We start from the raw sequence: 20,375 nt of genomic DNA, 5'->3' as shown, positions 1-20,375 counted from the left end.
AGATGAGATATGAAAACCATGTCCAATGAACTACCACGGTGTGGAACCCACCCATTTACTTTTCGTTCCCCGGTCGCATGAACTCTCTGTGCACACTTTTTTCAGTACATATTCGCAACGATTTGTTCTAAATCAACATTTCAGGGAGAATGCAGCAATACGCTAAACACACACATTCTCCTATTTTTTTTTTTATTTCAATCTGAAATCAGCAGAGACAACGCGGAAATTGTTCCAGTCAGTGTAATTCAATTGGTCAACACGCATGTCACTCCAAAAACACGGAACTGCGTAATGATACTTTTCGCATGCTCTGCACAGCGTGGATCGGAGGACAGCAAGGTAAGCAGCATGTTTTCATTTTTTGTTGAAGTCTATGTGGATATCTTTTGAGTTTAACCGAATGTAAAGTAATATAAGCTTTTGTAATTACTTTTTTGTCATTATCATTATTATGCTTCAGACATAGAGGAGGATCTAGCCAGCATGTCCCAGTCTACTCAGCTGATGGGAGCTAACTTACTTAGATAGATAGATAGATAGATAGATAGATAGATAGATAGATACTTTATTGATCCCCAGGGGAAATTCAATAATACTTGGTGTTTAGAGAAAGTAGGAGAGCATTATGTCCAGTATTCCAATATGTGGTTGAATGTTCTACATTTGTCATTAGTAGGTCACTTTGACACTAAAGTATGCACCTACTTCATGACCCTGTATGATATCTGTACTAATTTCCAAAACATGGATATTGTAAGGCGCCTGGGTTGATATCAGCCTGGATGTCTCCTGACTCTGCCACTGTCACTGTATGATTATCTATCCTTTGCCATGATCTGTTGTGTACTGAACCCTCTTGTTGTGTTGCTCCATGACTTTGTTAGCACAGGGAATATGAACACACAAACCCAATTTGGAATCATTTTCATAACACTTGGGTGTTTTATTTAACTTTAAAAAACCAACTGTCTAACAATGCCGGCAAATAACCGGCCTTTAGAAATGAATGGGTGAGAAAATGGACAGTGTATAAAATTGAGTCCAGGCACATACCGTAGCTATTGATCAGATTAACTGTATGTGTACACACACACACACACACACACACACACTTTGCTTCTATGCCAGCCCCCACTGGAACCTTTCCCCAATAGTATCTTACCCTTTCTGACTTGCATGAGCTCAGGTCAGTGAGGCCTGCAGGCCATAAATAGCAAATGGAAGTTCAAAACGGGTAATATCCAATAGAACTTAGGTTGATACAAAGGTCTATCACAACATTAGATGATAATATGTTACTATGGATTTATAACAAGTTATAATGTAGTAGTCAATTTTGACCGGGAACACAAAACTAGTAAACATAAAACGAACACAACAGGAGGGTGAAACTGTCAAGTCAGAGACGCATATTCTGAAGTGCCGTGTGCTTTGTGTGTACATCCCAAATAAACTATGTATATTGATTGTACTTCTTCTATGTGACTGGATCTCGTGTCTCACTTTGGTATACTCCATTTTTGCCAACAGTGTTAACAGGAATTGTACTTTATGTAATACAGTATTATGCTCTGTGTACATCAGCATTCTTTATTCTGTAAAAAGAAGAAAACGTCGTTTACACATTGAGTAGAATGTTTACTGCTGGGTCCCAGCAGTCTCACCTGAACTGTTGAATTGGCCCTGTCGCATCAAACTGATATTTCTTGTATCATAGCCTCATCAGAAAGTGTTTATATGTGATTGTTTTCCTTTGCAGAAGGGAATCTTGTGTGAAGATTGTTTTCCTTTGGAGAAGGGAATCTTGTGTGAAGTTGTGCCTTGAGAGAACTCGCCTAATTGTGGCCAAGATGCTAGATGACAGCGAGGCCAAGGAACTCCTGGGGTTTTTGACATTAGAGATGAGAGCTGATGTTAAAAGTCAGGCTACCGAATATATCTTGGGTCTCACAGCAAACAGGGATGGCTGCCGCTACCTCAGGACCAAACCAGACTTTCTCAAAGCGCTCCTCACATTAACAGTGGATAAGTCATTGGCCATAGCCAAGGACTGCTACCATGCTCTTGTCAACCTTTCAGCTGACGAGACACTGCATGAGCCATTGGTGAAAGAGGCAGATATTTTACCCACGCTTTTCCAAAACCTGCTTGATCCAGGATACATGCTCTCAGACCGTATCTGCACCATCCTCACCAACCTCTCCCGACACGAGAAGACGTGTAAACAGATGTTCCGGTTTCTGCAGGAGCAAGACATTGGCCTGGCCAAAATAGTGGAGATCTTCTGCACAGAGGGGTTCAACAAGTCGGCCTCTCTGCATTATCTGGGCCCCCTCCTGTCTAACCTGACTCAGCTGCCTGAAACCAGGCAGTTCATCCTGGACAAGGAAAGGTATGTTGACCTGGGACAGGGTGAAGTGGTGTCCTTCTTTGTTACATTCGGAGTTGATCGGAAGAGGCGTGACATCCTCTGAGCTCTGATAAATACAGTGCTGCTTGGAAGTTTGTGAACCTTACAGATAAGATCATTATATTCATAAAAATATCAAAATAACTTTAGTAAATCCGTATTTAAACCAATTTGTATGGCAGACATCTCAGATATTCCAGTTTTCCTCAGCTGGGCTGACAATGGGTCATGCATAATGATCATGACCTAAAGCATTTCAAGCAGACAAAGAATGGCAGAGGAAAAACTAAATTGGTAAAGTTATAATCCAGACCTAAATTTGGTTCTATAAGGAAGAGTGGACAAAAATGGCCCAATGCCGTTACGAGACAGTGATTTGTTGCTATAAGAGGATGCTTGATTGTAGTATTTTTCTTATTTGTTGAGTTTTGTTTTTGTTAAAGCAACACCGTGCAGTTCTTTTACCTTAACATAACCCATTCTGATGATACGCTGACTTATGATATGGAGAATGAAGTCACTGCCATTGCTAATGCGCACTCATAACATTTGATATTGCACTATGTAACATTGTTGATTGGGAATCATGACCCGTTTAGTCGGTTTTTGAGGGGTACCATCTTGCCGTTAAATGGTGTTGAATATTGCCGCCAAGGGGTATAGATATAAATTCTTCCATCATGTTGCTTTAAATTAACCACTTTTGATGAATTATCAAATATATTATGTTCTTTGAAGTGGCCCGGCCAGTTTGACCCTTTGGTCCTGGACTGTGAGCACCAAAAAGGCTTAAGCGCAAGTGACACCCATCTTACAAATTATGTTCTTTGTTTGTGTCCATTTGAAATGTTTGCATTACAAATTGAGGTTTTAAATGTACATGTTATAAGGTTCTTTTGATATTGGTTACAATAATGACCATATCCATTACGTTTACAAACCTTTCAAGCGGCACTAGTTTTGTATTACTCTGATGATTTAAAGTGGAATTGTTCTCAGCTCAAGTGACCCTGGAGGTGTCGATGTCAGTACACATTTGATAAAGACATTATTAGTATGGATAATAAGCATATCAAGGCCTAATGGAAATGTCGGCTATGTTTGACCTCAGGTGTGTGGTCCAGAGGCTGCTTCCCTACACTCAGTATGAAGAATCAACAGTTCGTCGTGGTGGAGTCGTAGGCACACTGAGAAACTGTTGCTTTGATTACAGTAAGATACATTTCTCCTTATCTCACTGTGCTTTTCTTAGAAGTAGGTTTGCTTAATGTGACTCAACAGAGTTGATTAGCCTACTTATTTAGTTTAGGCCTAGTTGTTAACTATTGTGTAGTTTATTGGAATTGGATGTGTTCAAGTCTGTTCTTTGACTGTGGTTGATGTTGTTCACCATTATTCAAGTCCCTTCTGTTGGTTATCTACAGTACACCATGAGTGGTTACTCAGCGATGAAGTGGACATACTGCCCTTTCTGCTGCTGCCGTTGGCTGGGCCTGAAGAGCTGTCTGAGGAAGAGAACGAAGGTACAGCAACACAATGAGAGTATGATGGACTATGAAGACAATGCACTGATGAGAGAGATTGCATCAGATGCCAAGTAGCAGTATGTTAGCTTATATCAGAGGTCCTCAATAGGCGGACCTCGGTCCGGGTACGGACCCTGATATGATCCTATCCGGACCCGGACCATAATTATTGAGATTTTCACTGAAGATTTCAAAGCTGCGCTAAATGTTTTGTAGGCTATAACAATAAGAGCATTAACTTCAGTAGCTTCAGATACCACCATCTCGCTCGCTGCTACTCAGCCAATCAAATCTGTGCATTCTGATAAAGTTGAGTCAGTGAGTGAAGTTAGGCCTTGGGCTACTAAAGTGAAGAGACTGATAGCTTAACAGGGAAAACGAAAGAGGAGAGGAGACGGGACGAGAAACAATCAGATGAATATGTAAGTTAGTGATAAGTCAAATCATGGATTGCTTAAAGAGGAAAAAATTAGAAAGCGAGAACAGAGCTTTTAATAACGCTGGACTGACTCTTATTACATGTTTATATTCTGAGACAGTAGTGATTATTAAAAACGCCAATTTGAAGCACCACTACTAGACAAAGCATATATTTTGAGCAAGCATAGGGTAGGCTAGACCTACCCATTCAACAGTGAACTGAGACCACAGAATATTTACGATTTATGAGGACAATATGATATGATTGATCCACCACAATCTTAACTATCTATCTATCTATACACACATGTTAAACATTATGAAGCTCTGGACCTTTGCTTGAGGAAATTTTCTGTAAATGGACCTCGCTGAAGTTATATTGAATACCCCTGACCTATATTTTATACCTACAGTATATACATATATACCGTTTGTTAAATCTGTTGGTTGGCTTTTGGAGCAAATATTATTGTTTTTCACCATCCACTGGTGGCACAAATGTTGACGAACACAAAAGAAAACCTTTCCTGCTAGTAACAATTTTCTGTTATAAAGCTAAATATGCTGTAAAAGAGTAATCGATTTCTGACTGATTTGTCTTAGGACATTGTATCCCAACGGATTTCAGTTGAATAAGCTAATCAATGTTCTCAATGGCAGACGTGTTTTTAATACGAAAGTCTTGCTATTTCCACCTTGAATCATGAGGCAGCAATATGTACTGTAGGTGTGCAACAGACAGTTGGATGACAAATGTCAGGGAATACCGTTTTATGCGCAGTAGGGGGCAGTGTTTGTTTTTGTCACGGGAGGCAAATTGGAGTTCTAGTGGTAGGTGACTTTGAGTGTGTTTCACCACACTGAGTGTTACAAAACAAGACTCAAAATGGGAGTAATATCAGAATTTTTGCAGTTGAATGGAAAGAGTTGAGGACGTCATCAAGGCTGGAAGTCGTGAATTTGTGCCATGTCCAGCTTGGGACAGTGCTCAAAGGCTGCGGTCTTATAAACTAGTTTGAAATTCTTCATTCGTGTTGGGTTTTATGGCCGTGTGGAACATGCCTACAGTAACCACACTTTATAATTAGCAGCTTGAGTGTCTGGAGGGAAACCAATCTAATAAAGCGATGGTAGGTCTCACGGGGCCTCCTTAATACCAGTCCGCACTCAAAACTGTTGCAGGACTGGTTCAGACCCCCAGAAATGACGAATTATGAGGACTGATACACACACACACACACACACCACATATAAAGAGAGGGAGCAAACAGTAATGTCCAAAATCCTATCATTCACACAAACCATGACGTCTGTGTATCTGTAGGGTTGCCAATAGACTTGCAGTACCTGCCAGAGGACAAGAGGAGAGAAGAGGATCCAGACATTCGGAAGATGCTCGTCGAAACCCTGATGCTTGTGAGTCCACTCACTGCCATACATAATAAAAATCTAAAATTCTACAATTGGCAGCACACTTGCTGTCATTACATACAACATAAAAACATCTCCCTCTGTTTATGTCAGTTCAATACCAAAGGCATCACCTTACATAACCCACTGACCTCATAAAAATATCTGAGGTTGTAGGTGTGTCTGCATGTCACACACTAAAATGCTGTGTTGTTTTTTTCTTCTTTGGTTCCAGCTGACTGCAACAAAGGGAGGGAGGCAGATTCTTAAGAACAAGAACGTCTACCCCATCATGAGGGAGTACCACACATGGGAGAAGGAACCTCAAAATGAAGCAGCCATCGAGAAACTTATCCAGGTACAAATTAATCCATGTTTAAATGAACAGCCCCCCTCTGTAGGTAGTCAATTTCACCCATTCGCATTAAAACATAAAATTCAAATAAAGTTTTATGGATGGAGCAGCCTTATTCATTTCAACGCAATTTGCCGCTATTTTTTTTTTTTTGCACACTCCCAGTATCATTATCCCACCTCAATGCATCAAGGGAAACGCCTAGCCATGTGAGTTTTCATGTCAGCTGTTGTGCTTGGTAAGACACCAGGCAAATGAATTCCAGAAACACCATACACAGATTTACGGTCTCGGTTTAAAAAAAAGAAAGAACGAAGGAAAAGAAAAAAGCAAAACAAAAAAGAAATGGATGCTCTAAATTTGTGGAAAAAGTCTGGTCCTTTCCCTGTGGTGTGGTGGCAGTCATGTAAGGGGGGGGGCGGGGGGCAAGGGGTGTGTGGAGGGGGAGAGCGACTCAGTGGAAAAGATGTGACAGTGTCCCACATTAAACTCCGATCTTCTCCATAACATCTGGGAGATCCCTTTTGAACCATGGTCCAGCGGCAGAGCCTCACTCGACAAACCTCACCCAGCCGTTTAAATCGGGGCCATAAAACTGTAAATCTGCAAGCTCAAATTTGAATCTTAATATTTATCTAGGACTAATAGGATCTTTAATATGCTGAAATATTGTGAATAACAAGCCCATAACCTCCATTATATTACTGGAATACTTACTTACTTTTCCATGTTGCCGAGTTTTGTAATTTGGTCGTCTTGAAAGAAAAAGTTCCACCCGTTCTGCTTGCTATATATTGACTGGAATATCATCAAAGTACACTGGCTTCATTATAAGCAATATACTGTAAGTTAATCCTCTGTCTCAAATCCTAAATTACATCCAATTAAATTTTGTATATTGTTTTTTCCCTTGAATCTGGATCAGCCAGCATTTTACCTTTGTGTGTCTTAGTGTAATGTTTGCTTATTTTTATATTTAATAGGTGCTTATTGGCGATGAACCAGAGAGTGGGATGGAGAACCTGATGGAGGTGGAGATCCCTGAAGACGTGGAGAAGAAATTCGAGGAACTGGATGCCAAGGAACAAGAGCAGATTGAAAAAGAGCATCAGGAACTTAAAGCAGAGGCAGAAAAGAACAAGCCCAAAAGCGAAGCTTCAGAAGGACCGCAGAGATCGAATTTATCCTAAATATTGCATCAAGAATCAGTTGTATGACAAAGTATGACAAACTATGATAACAGTTGTTTTGATGAACTGTGGAATATTCGTTTGTCTAAAGATGACACATCATGGACACTTTTAATGGTATGTAACGGCAGACCGGAAACCAGAGGTTAAGTAAAATAATGTATTTTCTAAATACAAACTGTCCTCTTGTATCTGGAGTCCTCTCAATGTCTCTGCTCACTCTACAGTCACAAAGGCATGTCTGTTTCGAGGGCAGGCCCTAGAATCCCGTAGTGGGGATTTTCATGGGAGTTCGGGGCGGCCTTGTGCTCTGGGGCAGCCTCTCTGATGGCTTGTACAGCTGCTTGTGATTGCCAAGCTCGTGGGGAGGCATGTGGCCGGGCTTGCGGAAGTTGGGCAGGTTGTGGAAGGGCTTGGGCATCATGGGCGGCCGAGGCCGGGCGAAGAAGAGCTGGTTGGGGTTGCTGACCTGGTCCACTGTGGGCCTCTTTAGGAGACGGTAGGGGCTTTCCATGCTGGCCGCCGGCTCCTCTTTCCGGTCCTCTCTCTTCGGCAGGGTCCGACGGCTGTCTGCGCTGCTGGCCCCCAGACTGCGGCCGCCCGGGACCCTCGGGGGCCCCTCGGCAAGGGTGGTGTTGCTCCGCGTGAAAGGCGTGGTCCCGGGGATCGGTGTGCCAGGTCCCGACTGACTAGTGCGGCCTGTCTTGGCCGTGGGAGACGCTAGGAAAGAAACACAATTTTCCATGCAGTTTGGCAGACTCAGGCAAAGCACTTGTCATCACGGTATTGTTTCTTGCCTCACATTACATGTGACAGGTCTGAAAGAGGGATATGAGGTGTCTAATGCAGCCTAGCACGCTATATTTTTTGGAGCTCTAGAGGAGAAAAAGCCCTAAGACCTCACCATTCCGGAACTTGTTCTCTGGAGTCTTGCTCCTGTCTGTGATGTCGCTCTTTGTTACACGCAGCTTCCACGGAAGGTCAGTTGTGGAAGGGGGAGACATCCACGGGTGCCGGCTGATCTGGTCAAGAGGCAGCCGGGTTGAGGGGTGCCACTGCAGCAGTCTCACGATCAGATCCTGACAGGCTGCAGAGAGGATGAGGTCAAAGATCTTAACCTTTGTTGTCATATTCAATATGTACTCAGGTGTACATGTGATGGTGATGTGCCGAGTTCAATTTTCAAAAACAAAAAAAAAAAGACAATGATGTACACAATTCACTACACAAACTTGTTTCTCATGCAAGATGTCATGGTAAAGCAATTGTAGTTAGCGGTGAGCAGAAAAAAATAAGGTCAATCATGAAGGTCAGCTGAGCGACCACAAACAGCAGTTAGTTATGCGATACACATCGCTTAAAACTTGTAATGTTGCATATCGACATACAACTGCGTGTGACAGGTGTTGGATGAGTTACACTCTCCTACTTCTTTGGTTTCAAAATGGGTCCAACTTTGATGCTCTAGTTTGAATATGAACATCTTGGGCAAATTCCGTGAAGCCACAAGTTGAAAATATTGACAAGGGTGAGGCCAGCAAAGAATGTATTGGCTCAAAGAGTAGGCCTAGCATCAGGGTTTACAAAAAGAAAAGCTGCCGTTTCAATTTTAAAGCCAAACATTTGATGAATAACAGCAGCACAGCATAACAGCAGCATTCTACAATGTATCTGCCAATAGTGGAGTAGTGCTCTATATGCTCTCCTCCAAGGAAGAGATGGGTATCCTATTACTTATCCTACAGACCGTATATAGCATTGGGGAAAAGATACAACGCACCATGGCCCAGTAAAGACCCAGTGAAGGAATTAGGACTAAGAGCAGAAACAGGCATAATGTGGTAATAATATGGTTGGAAGACGTTAAGACCTAATCAAACAGAAGGGAGACAACCACTGTCTCTGATGCCGAAGTAGATATTAGTAACAGTAGCGATCCCTATTTTCTCTTATGGCACAAAGCCACCAACAGCAAATCAGTTAATAAAACATCACATAGCAATGTGATATCATGTTAGCCTTATAATCTACTGTGCATATGGTTTGGTAGAATACTTCCTCAAACTCTAAAAAGCACTTCATTCATTTAAATTCATTCACTTGCTTTGCACATGTCTGTTTGATGACTAATGGTTAGGTGTCACATCAGTGAGGTTACCTGAGGAGACAGGTGTGTGGAAAGGCAACTCCTTCCTGAACAGCTGAACCAGTTTCCTGGGGTTCTTCTCTTGGTACGGTAGCTTCCCGGTTACCATTGCATACAGAATCACCCCTCTGAAGGTGAACACATTGGGGGCAAAAAAGAATGGGATGAAACCATACGCTGGATCAAACAATGTGCTTCAGAATATACAGATGCATGTAATTAATGACTAATTAATACAATGTACTAATTAATTACAATGTCATGACAAGCTGTAGGTTAGAGTTCTTAACTCATAACAACATATCAACTTACTGACTACATCATACAATGGACAATTGTTGTGAATCCCCTTTTAACAAATTACATTGAAGGTCTCTTAATGAAGTTGATCTACAAGTAGAAACTGAGATTGAATCATTAAATGTTAATGGAGGAATTTGTATTCAGAGCCAGAGTGAAATTCAGCGAGTCCACTCACAAGCTCCACAGGTCAGCCATCTCTCCATTGTACTTTTGGGACATTAGAATCTCTGGAGCCGTGTAGGCCACAGAGCCACAGAATGTGCTCATCAACGCCTTCTTGTCTATGTAGCTGTTTGCAAAGCCAAAATCTGCCAAGACACATGGCAAACAGATGCAAGATCTGTATGTGTTGGCTGGCTCAGAGTAGTTAAGTCATTAAGTTTATTAAACATTTATTAACAGAGATACTACTGTACCAGACTCTCAACACTCAGCATCAAACCTCTTCCTGACAAATGCAAAGCATAGAACAAGATAATTAGATGTATATCCACCTGTCAGTTTGACAAAGCCTCCCTCATCCAGAAGTATATTTTCACATTTCAGGTCTCTGCAGGGGATGAAAGAGATTTCAAAGTGTGTCTATTAAGATCATGGTTGTGCAAAATTCAGAATTGAATTGTGAATGACTCCTAAATTACAATTTGAATTTGAATTGAGGTCAAAAACAGGATCTAGAACTACAATTAAAGGATATAGAATTGAAATTAAATGTGTAGTGTAGCGTTTAATAATGAAGCTTTACAGTAATCCAAACCACATTTATATTGGGAACTTGGGTAATGGGTAATAGTAAACAATTACGGTACATTTCCAAAGTAACCTTCCCAACACTGAATGTATGTGAGATTCAACACATTCTTTCTGTTGTCTGACTGTGGAATTTATTTGAATTGGCAAGAATGTAATTCCACTTCCTGTAATTCAAATTCAAATTTAACTTCCTGTGGACGTTGCACCATCACTAGTAAGATTCTAGTATCAATAGTAGGCTAATTTCTGTTGGACAAATAATGTCAGGATAGAGACGCCGTCATCATCCCAAAGCATGGGACGGTACCTGTGCACAATGTGGTTACTGTGGCAGTGCTTGACAGCGCTGACAATCTGCTGGAAGATGCCGCATGCCTCCTCCTCCGACAGGCCGGGGGTGCCCTTGCTCTGGGACACGGCGTTGATGTGCTCCAGAAGGTCTCCGCGCAGGGCCAGCTCCAGCACCAGATACACTCGCGTCAGTGTGTGGAACATGTCATACAGCTGGATCTGAAAGGACACAGGAGGGGGGGAGGGGGAGGGGGGGTGGGTAGAAGACTTGTGTGGAAATGGAATGCAGCTGGATGCAGACGGTGTTTACTGTTAAACCACAATGTGTACTGTATGACAGGGGTTGGATGCTGTGGTGTACGCTGTCAAGTTTTAGTTCAGATGAGAGAACAGCCGTATTCTCCCCCTGCGGAAACTACATCCAAGTCAGTGGTGATCATACCCACACATCTGTACAAACTGATGGAACAACTGGCTCAGATCAGGACAAGAATCAGCAGCTATCTGGTCCCACAACAGAGGGACAGCATACAGTGACACAACACATGGCACGCAGCTGAGTTTTTGCTGACAGACACTTTTCATGTGGGAGAAAAGGAAAGTGGAATGGGTAGGCTACTGAAAACCCCCAAAGTCCTTTAAATCTTTAAAAGTGATTCATATGTGACAACTGTGGACGGAATAGCCACAAACAACATGATCATCAGCTACCAAGTCATGAGTGTCACTCAGTGACTTACCACACTGGGATGTTGGTATGTAGCATTCAATGCATGGATTTCTCTGTGAAGAAACTTTTTGGAGTACTCAGGCAGTGACTGGTTTATGGAGATTATCTTGATAGCCACCTTGAAGAATAATGAAATAAATGTTTGTCATCTTACAGATAGGGCCTAACATATAAGCATTACTTTTAACCTTGAGAGTAAACAAATAAATATCATCATGAAAGCATGAAAAATAATACTGTAGTACACCAGTCTCATGTGCTTTACCATGTTGTGTTTTTTGCTTCTGAGGTCATTGGAAAGCTTATAGTTTTGACAAATCTTGCTTGGAGTTGCATATCCCAAGTAAACTTTGGAGAAGGCACCCGTCCCGATTCTCTTTGAGGAAAGAAGATAACCATTCTTTCTGCACTCGTAGGCTTTCTCCAGCAAGGACGGTTTTGTTTCCCTCACCTTTGAACTCCGCATATTTAAATTATTCCGCACATCACTGCTTAATATTTACGCATAGCAGGCCTCAGGCCAAAGGTCAATGTCCTTTTCCTTTACATCTAATGTAGCCTAAATCATTGATCAAATGTTTTAAACGATGTAATGTTAAAGCTGGTCTCCACAGAATCAACAAGCGATTTTAGAATGTAGGCCCTTGATTTCGTGACGTACGGTTCTGTTGGGCGTTCATAATCAGAACCTGATCAAGGAGTAGAATGGAACAGTATAAAACGCGGCATCGAAAATAACTTTGCTTGCAAATTTTCTTTCGATTAGGCCTTAAAAATCAAATATGGTTATGACAGTAAGTTTAGTATAGCCTACCGATATAATGTGTCTAAATTATTTTAACCATGACACTGGCCCAATTGAATACGGTGAAATACTACTCGTACTTTGTCACCTCCTACTGGACGAGGGCTGGAAAAATTCATAATTTCATATTTTTAGAGCCAGGCTGTTTGCAAGAAAAGGAAATTGACCGGTTGTGATATATTGCGGTTATTAGATTTAATTACATCTGCAAACGTCCAAGTACAGATTAAATTTCCCCATTAGATCTCAAATCTATATGATGTATAAGACAGAGCTTCCGTGTGTGGTTACAGAATATCATAGTAAAAACAATCATGTGGCACTCAGACCAGACTTTTGCGTGATAAGAAACCACCAAGCCGTGGTTTGCGGCAAGATGTAATTCTGAGTACAAAAGGGAAGCGTGGGCGGTGAAAAGGTAGGAGTTCGCGGCATGCCATCACTCTCTCTCTGCCTCCTATTTTCCTTGGCCTAGACACGGGGGCGAAAATGGCCATTTCTGTTAGTGTATGGCGGTCAGCGTCAACGTTGGAGCACTTAAACGGGAAACTGACAGGTATACTTAATCTTAAAACCCTCAAGTAAAGCAGTGATCTCTGGGGATCACATTTTCCACGATCAGAGCATGGCCACAGTTACCTGGTCGAGATGTTGAACCAGTGGCTGGTGAAACTATTTTGTTTTGATTATTTCATTTGAATAAAAGTGGTCTGGAACTGTACAACGCCAATTATCGAACAGCTGCGCTGAAGACGGAGGTGAGGGGGTGGTGTTGAGTTCTCTAGGGTCGCATGTGGTTCTCTGTGGAATTTTATGATTTAAAGTAATTCTGAGTTTACCTTAGGGCTATCAGGCTCTGCGCACCGGAGGCTCAATGCATGTTATGGAGGTATATTCCCACTCTAGTCCCATGTCAGTGCGTCTCCACATCTCACTCCAAAAGCAATTAGAGCCCTTCCTGTGGATGAGAGATTGGGCTGCTTTCGTTGGCCCTTCACGGCCATTCGTCGAGTGAGTCTCTCTCTTGCTTGCTCCAAACATCTCACCCCGTAGAGAGTGAAAAAGGAGAACAGAGGAGATTTTAACAAAAAGACGGCCTGTCGTCAGACCCCATTATTCTGAAGTTTTCGAGAATGACCACTAAAGCAAATTGACTGAAGAGGCCATGGCTCTTTCCTCCAGTCCAGATGATCTAGACATCACTACTACAGCCAGGCAGGGTAGTGTCCAGACAGGAGAAGAAGGGGAACATTTGTTACGTCTTTTTTCGTTCATGTAAAGCAAATTCCACTAGCACATCCAAGGTCACGGGCTGATGGCTGTCGGTAATGAGAGGAAGAATACAAGGGCGTCACTGGGATCACAACTCGGGGCGCACAGCACGCACCACTGTCTGGCCACACCAGCAATCTAAAGAAAACAGTTGGGAAAACATTAATGATGTGAATTGAAGTCTTCATTTTTTTCCTCACTTGAGAGTTATGGGGCTTGGGTTTAAAAAGCAAGATTTGGCAGCTCAAATCTGACTATCATCATAGGGGAGTGAGAGCTTGCTCCCTCTCTCTCTCTCTCTCTTCCCAAAGTCATAACCTGTCAACAATACCCGATTCCTATAAGGAGAGAGTAACATAGAATTAAAACGTGTTCCTCCACTTCTCCCCAGGGAAGGACTTCTAGGTCTTTAAAGGTGCTATCAAGAATTCATAATGATTGGCCATTTTGGCAGAGGTTTGCTTTAAAACTCAGCACTTAGAAGAAAACACCTCTTTTTTGTTTCTTGTTTCAAAGACCCTCCCAAGACACATGCAATCATACTATCTTGGCTGAGACAGTTGATTAACAGACTAATTGGGTAGTTAGTCTGTGCCAGAGATTCTGGGTTGTCATCAGGCCATGTACTTCAACTGATGGCTGCCGTGGAATTAGGAGAAAGGCAGGCCTATGGACCCCACCTTCAACGATTTGTTGGCTGTAAAAGGAACCTTTCATATTTACCTTATTTGGACCAACAATCCTTAAAGCACTAGTTTCTATGAGAAAAAAAAATGTTATTCTAGTAGACAGAGACAGAGTATACAATTAAACTGATTGATATAACTGTGTGTTAAATGGCATTCAGTTACAATGAATATGATGTTATGTCCTTGTTAGACAAGGTATTGCCAGATTGTTAACAGTTTTATTTCATTCAAGGCTGTATCTAAAAATATTTAAATATTTTTTTGGGGAAGGAAACATCAGAGCTGAAGCTTCAATCTGAAGACTACAAGGTCCCCCAAAAGTCAACCATTAGCCCTTAAAGGTGTAGGTTTTTGAACATTCTAAGTTCCGCAACAATTGAAGGTTCTAAAATTCTATGTTGAATTCAATGAACCCAGATATTCTTTAGAATGTTACAAGGTCCCCCAAATGTCAACCATTAAGCTCAAACCAATTTACTCGCAGCTGCCATGGGCAGTATGAATTATTCTGACACGTCTACATTGAGTCATTGGCAAATTTGACGGCAGAGCCTCCGTTTTCATTAAGGCCTCCGGTGTGGAGGACGAAGCTGAGAGAGAGAGAGAGAGAGAGAGAGAGAGAGAGAGAGAGCATGCAAGAGAGAGAAAGAGAGAGGCTCAAGTCTGAACAGGTGGTAAGAGTATTAACCAGGAAGCAGTCGGAAACCAGATGGACACACGCCACTGCAAACAATCTCCTGCACTCCGTGCAGCAGGACAGCGCAAACGAGGAAGAATAACAAATTACCTGGAAAAAAGGGAAGTCGCGTTACTTACACCTTACTTACACAAATAGAGCAATTGCTGTCTTCGAACCACTGGACTAATGAGGAAAGTGCTATTGGGATCATTGCGATATCTCTGATTTCATTTGATAGGAAACAACTCCCGCAAAAACACTCATCAAAGGTCAAGTTTTACATAGCCAAACCTCAGAGGTGCAGAAGTCACTGGGAGGTCAACCATACACACACACACACACACACACACACACGCACAGGCAACTAAAAATACTGGTGCTCTGGCATGGTTAGTGGTTCCGCAGGCTGCGCCCAGCCTACAACAGGAGGGACCGGCGGCAATCCCCAGAGTGGTGACCCAATTTGCTCTTCCAGAACAACTTTCCAAATATTTACTTAGGAAAAGATAAATAGAAACTGAAACAGGCAACCCAGTAGCTGCCCCAGAGTCAAAAAGGTGGCCAGGACAACTGTGGTCTTATAACAACCCTGGGTCTATTTTTGCATGATAACAAGTGTAAACTTTAGTTGGGGATCAATTTGAGTAAGACCAGAATATACATTTACAACTAAACAGGATGTTGCATAGCTTTGAGGGCAGCATTGCTACACCAAAGTAAATCACTCATTCAAGCCATTAGTCACAAAGCCACTAGTCTCAAAAAATCACTACACATCTATGTTACTATGGAGAGGGTCTCTCCAGACAAGCTGAAATATTTGTACCTTTATGTGTAAAGAAAGGCTATAAAAAGGACTGTTTGTGCAGTCATTACCTTACTATTATTCTGGTCGCTGCCATCTTGCAAGGAGAAGTCCGTAGTCGGCATAGTTCGTAATCCGTATAGTCACCAAGTTACCACATGTATTACAAGCTACTGACCGTAGATACAAAAGGAGGAGATTTGGGTAACTGACTTGCACAGACGTTCTTCTCACAAGGTGGTGGTGACCGAAATAATAGTAAGGTAATGCACTGACTGAATCAATTAAATTCAATTTTACTCAAAACTACACCGATTAACGTTGTTTTAGTCCCCAATGAGAATTTACACTTGTTATCACCCAAAAATAAACCCAAGGTTGTTATCAGACCGGGGCTATGATGATGATGATGATGATGGTTACAATAATACTGTCCAGAATTCTCTCCAGGCTGCTGAGTTTCTCCAAGTTTATTTTAAATGAACCCTCCAAGCACCATTTCTTTCCTTTCCTTTCTCCTTCCACCCTCCTTTTTTATTCTTGGAAAAATGGATTTCCAAATTGAGCACCCCTGATGGTGGGAGCGCGCTGAGCACTGTAACGGGTGATATACTTCTGAATTCTCATTCACCTTCTCATGAGTTTCTGACCTAAATCTGACACGTTTCATATCATAAACCCCCGCGTCCATAAATCAGGGTAACACCAGTGTTTGGGCCTTGAGATGGGAGCTCCTGTTTCTCCCTGAGTCGGCGAACAGCCCTTGCCAAATGGCTCGGCTAGCTACCTCTGGCCAAACGGGGCTGGGTGCACCACTGCCTCGACTTTTTAAGATACCTCACTTTACTGCACCGTTTTACTGCCTAATTGGGCTTTCTCTTATTGACCAAAGCGAAATATGCCTGTTTTAACAGCTGTTAACTACAATTCGACATCTCTGGAGTGTAGTCAACATTCGAAAAAAAAAAACAAATGAAAAGGAGCTCGATCCACCCTCCCCTCCAATGGCTACCCTCTCCTCCGCAGTAATGTCAGTGAGAATCTTGCCAGTTTGTAAATCAGTAGAGTTGATCCTAAAAAGTTTTATGCTGCGTCATAAGCTATGACTCCGGCAGCTGGTAGTCAGTGGCATTGACCCCTTTTCGTTTGGTTCAGACCCCCTTCATCTCACAGACTGTGCACTCAGACAATGTGAACTAATATTTTCATTACAGTGCACTTAATTGCCAGTTTAATAGCCAAAAGCACTAAGTCATTCTCTCTCCCGAGGAAAAGGAAAAAGACAACTGTTGTTGTTTTTTTCAATGACTTAAATATTGGTTACTTCAGGTCCAAAGTATGTAGCATTGCGGAAACCTTTGTCTCGACCCGTGAGTAAAGAAAGAGACAGAACTGACAGGGATGGAGTTCGATTTCATTGTTTTACATTCATGGCAAACACCAGATATTTTACAAGAGGCTACTGCGGGTTGCATCCTGTCAGACAGACAGGCAGTTTATTTATTTATATTGCAGGTTGGCCTCCTCTGCAGAAGTAAGATGATGGTGGTGGTGGTGGTGTGTGTGTGTGTGTGTGTGTGGGGGGGGGTGGGGGGTGTGGAGTCGGAGCAGGCAGAATCTGTGGAATAGAAACCATATGTGTATTTGCATACGTCTAACTCCTGTGTCACATTGGTTTGAAGGGAACTGCCTGTTCTCACTGGCATCGGCTTCAGTGTAAACACCAGTGATGTAGCTCACGCAAGGCTACCTGGCTACGCTTGGCGGAGAGGGTGGTGTTGGTGGTGGTGTGACTTTTTTAACCCTGTCAGGTCAACAAGTGCACGAGGGCTTCAGAGGTTGATAGAGATGAATAGAAGGTGCTAAGCGGAGTGAGGGGTCAAGGTCAAGGTCAAGGTGAGGGCAAACACTGAGTAATTTGCGTTATTGCGCCCTGAAGGGCCGTAGAGCGGTCGTGGTCCCCGGCGTGTGACGTTGAATGCTGGTCTGGACTCTGCGGCTTTTTCTTCTTCCACTCTTTAAACAGCATCCGATCCGTTAGCGGGGGATTGGGTTGAGGGGGGGGGGGGGGGGGGGGGTAGGTCGAATGGGAGAGTTAAGTTGAGGGGAGGGCGAGAGAGAGAAAGAGAGTGGGAGAGAGAGAGAGAGAGACGGCCAGCCACATATCCCTTTTCACCCCCCGGAATCAAAACAGTCCAGACCAGACAAGACCGAGGTTCCTGAGACAGCACAAAACAAGCCCCCTGATCTCACTGGCTTGATCGGCGACCAAGTCTGACCGAGCCTGCAGATCCTCCTCCGGTCTCGTCTCGTCTGGTTTGGTCTGGCCAAGGTGACGTCTGATCCCCTGACCCTGATTTTAGGGGGTGCTGAGAGGAGAGGAGAGGCCACACGTGCCCCCAGACGCAGACAGAGAGCACACACACTCATGCTTTCACCATTACCCCCCCGGGGGCGGAGTGAGCTAACACACCTTGATGGATCTGCAACGTTAAGGACAGTGACACTTTTAAACGGTGTGTGTGACTCTGTGTGTGTGCCTGTGTGTGTGCCTGAGAACTAGGAGAGTTTGCATTGTGTATCCATGTGTGTGCTTGAGTGTGTGTGTGTGTGTGTGTGTGTGTGTGTATGTGTGCATTTGGGGAGTGGGGTTGTGTTCTAAAACCATCTGCCTCCCATTTAGTGCGTATAGCCTTGAACTGGACCACCTCAAGTGTGATACTCTCTTTAAGTGTTCTCCCGAGGAGACCCAAGCTGGGCCGGTTTCAGCAGAGTCTCGCTTCTCTCTTAAGGTGGCCGGATTGATTGCATTTGATATGAACTGTATTTCGTTCAGCCATACATCGGGTGTTAGATTTCTCCCTCCCCCCTCCTCAAAAGAAGAAAAAACCCTTTATGACTGCCATAAATTTATATAATTGTTGAGGTTTCGCCTTTGTTTGCGAGTAGATCGGGGGATGATTTATAGGTATTCTCATTTTTTCTTTTCTTTTTTTTTGCGCAGGGAAATGATTAAGTCAGTGAGCGTGGGACAATGCAACCGACACTTTTTCACCTGCGATTAACCTAGTCACAGTGCATAAGGAAACACTGCAAGAAATGCAAACCTAATGCAGTCTAGGAGAGCCAGTCTCCATTAAAGCAGCATCATTCAAAAGAGACAGGGTGGGTGGGAATTATTTATGGCTGGTGCTTAGTTATTTACACATACAATTCATCAGTTAACAAGCACTCATCAGCCATCAGCCACTGTCATTTTATGTCTTATTATCCTGAGTAGCTATTTACATGCCTCTGGTAGGCTTATCAGTATTTAGGATCCTTGCATCTGACTGTGAGTAATAACATTACCATGGATGAAAAAGGGCTTGCTTGTGTTAATTAAGAAACCACTGACGAGGAAATAATTGGAAAGCGCCGGCGAGGCTAATTAAGAAATGAGGGGTTATTGGATGCTTCAGGGCGAGCCTGTCATTACCTCGCTAACTCCCGAGTCATGAGGGGGATGAACATGGGAGCTTTGCGGAGGCTGTGTGAGGTCATGACAGGAGCGCACAGATGTGGCGGACCGCCGCGGAGAGGAATGTCCCCATCTCGTCTGGGTCACTCTCTTTCCTTCCACCCCCCCCACCCCCCCTCTCTTTCCTCATTTGTCATCCACCCACCTACCCTCCGTTTCCAGAGGCTGTTAAAACACTGTGGTGCCCGATGACAATGAGGTGAGGCGGGAGACCCCACTGTGACATCATAGCGGGCCACCCCACTTCCTGTCCTCAGCCTTCCGGCGTGGTGTGGTGCGGCGCGCGCGGCATGGCGACCCCTCAGCGATGACGGAGCAAAACGAGTCCCCCGTTCTCAGTCGGCCCTGTAATTACAGCTCTGTCTCAAATCAGCGCTCGGCTCTGCGCACTCATGCTCGCTCGCCTCTGGCGAGGGCCTAATGCACAACAGATGAGCGGAGTCGGGCCTGTGAACGTGCTCGGGCCGTGGGGGAGAGCCCACCGAATCGCGACCGGTCCCTTCCCAGACCGGGCCTTCCAACACCAAGGTGGAGTGATGTGATGGGCTGGGGGGAGGGGTGTATTTTGGGACTTGTGTTTGGGGGAGGGGAGGGGGGGGGGGTGTAAGGGGGGGAACAGGTTGCCGGTTAGACGGGGAGAGCGATCTGCTCAGAGCGTCCATTAACTTGTTTTCTTACCGGCGAGAGAGCCATGGTCCAACAAACACATGGTTCATTTTCAGTGATCCGCGCGGTGCGCCCCCGGGGCCATAACCCTTGATTGACACAAGGTCCGCCCGCTCCAGGTTGTCTGCTGCAGAACCCGGGGGGTGGGGGTCAGGGCGGGGGGTTGAGCAGCCGCCACAGCGATGGAGTGGAGCAAAAAAAAAGAGAGAGAGGGAGAGAAACACAAACAAACAGAAACAGTGGCATCGTAAAACTGTTTCCTGTCCTCGGAGCGGAGCCCCTCCACATAGAACATTGAGAATCACGGAGCGGCGAGCTTCGGGGAGCTCACTCACTCTTCAGGGGGCCTGGCCACAGAATGCAGGGCTTTTAGCATCATCACCTACAACAACAAGCAGAGCC

At 43.8% G+C, this 20,375-nt stretch overlaps 2 protein-coding genes across 3 annotated transcripts; one reads left to right on the top strand and one right to left on the bottom strand.

The window, feature by feature from the left end:
- The first annotated feature begins 114 nt into the window (after window positions 1–114).
- On the top strand, window positions 115–7,505 carry hgh1 (HGH1 homolog (S. cerevisiae)). Of its 2 annotated transcripts, none has more exons than XM_042076926.1 (7): window positions 115–342; window positions 1,763–2,395; window positions 3,525–3,625; window positions 3,838–3,936; window positions 5,684–5,775; window positions 6,005–6,127; window positions 7,108–7,505. In XM_042076926.1, exons 2-7 carry the CDS (start codon window positions 1,854–1,856, stop codon window positions 7,312–7,314), a joined length of 1,164 nt encoding a protein of 387 aa, XP_041932860.1. In that variant the 5' UTR covers window positions 115–342; window positions 1,763–1,853; the 3' UTR covers window positions 7,315–7,505. The 2 variants fall into 2 exon arrangements, with proteins under 2 accessions (XP_041932860.1, XP_041932859.1); XM_042076925.1 differs by having other exon boundaries at window positions 116–342; window positions 1,799–2,395.
- LOC121695802 (testis-specific serine/threonine-protein kinase 5-like) lies at window positions 7,461–12,690 on the bottom strand. The gene is made up of 8 exons (XM_042076924.1): window positions 11,803–12,690; window positions 11,548–11,655; window positions 10,824–11,026; window positions 10,258–10,313; window positions 9,939–10,071; window positions 9,473–9,588; window positions 8,219–8,401; window positions 7,461–8,034 (listed from the first exon to the last, which is right to left on the bottom strand). The coding sequence occupies exons 1-8, from the start codon at window positions 12,001–12,003 to the stop codon at window positions 7,574–7,576; spliced, it is 1,461 nt and encodes a 486-aa protein (XP_041932858.1). The 5' UTR covers window positions 12,004–12,690; the 3' UTR covers window positions 7,461–7,573.
- Window positions 12,691–20,375: the final 7,685 nt, after the last annotated feature.

The sequence above is a fragment of the Alosa sapidissima genome, chromosome 21 (assembly GCF_018492685.1).
Source record: "Alosa sapidissima isolate fAloSap1 chromosome 21, fAloSap1.pri, whole genome shotgun sequence".
Lineage (NCBI taxonomy): Eukaryota > Metazoa > Chordata > Actinopteri > Clupeiformes > Clupeidae > Alosa > Alosa sapidissima.
The sequence above is the reverse complement of the archived record's forward strand: the minus strand, read 5'-3'. Positions and strand labels throughout refer to the sequence as shown.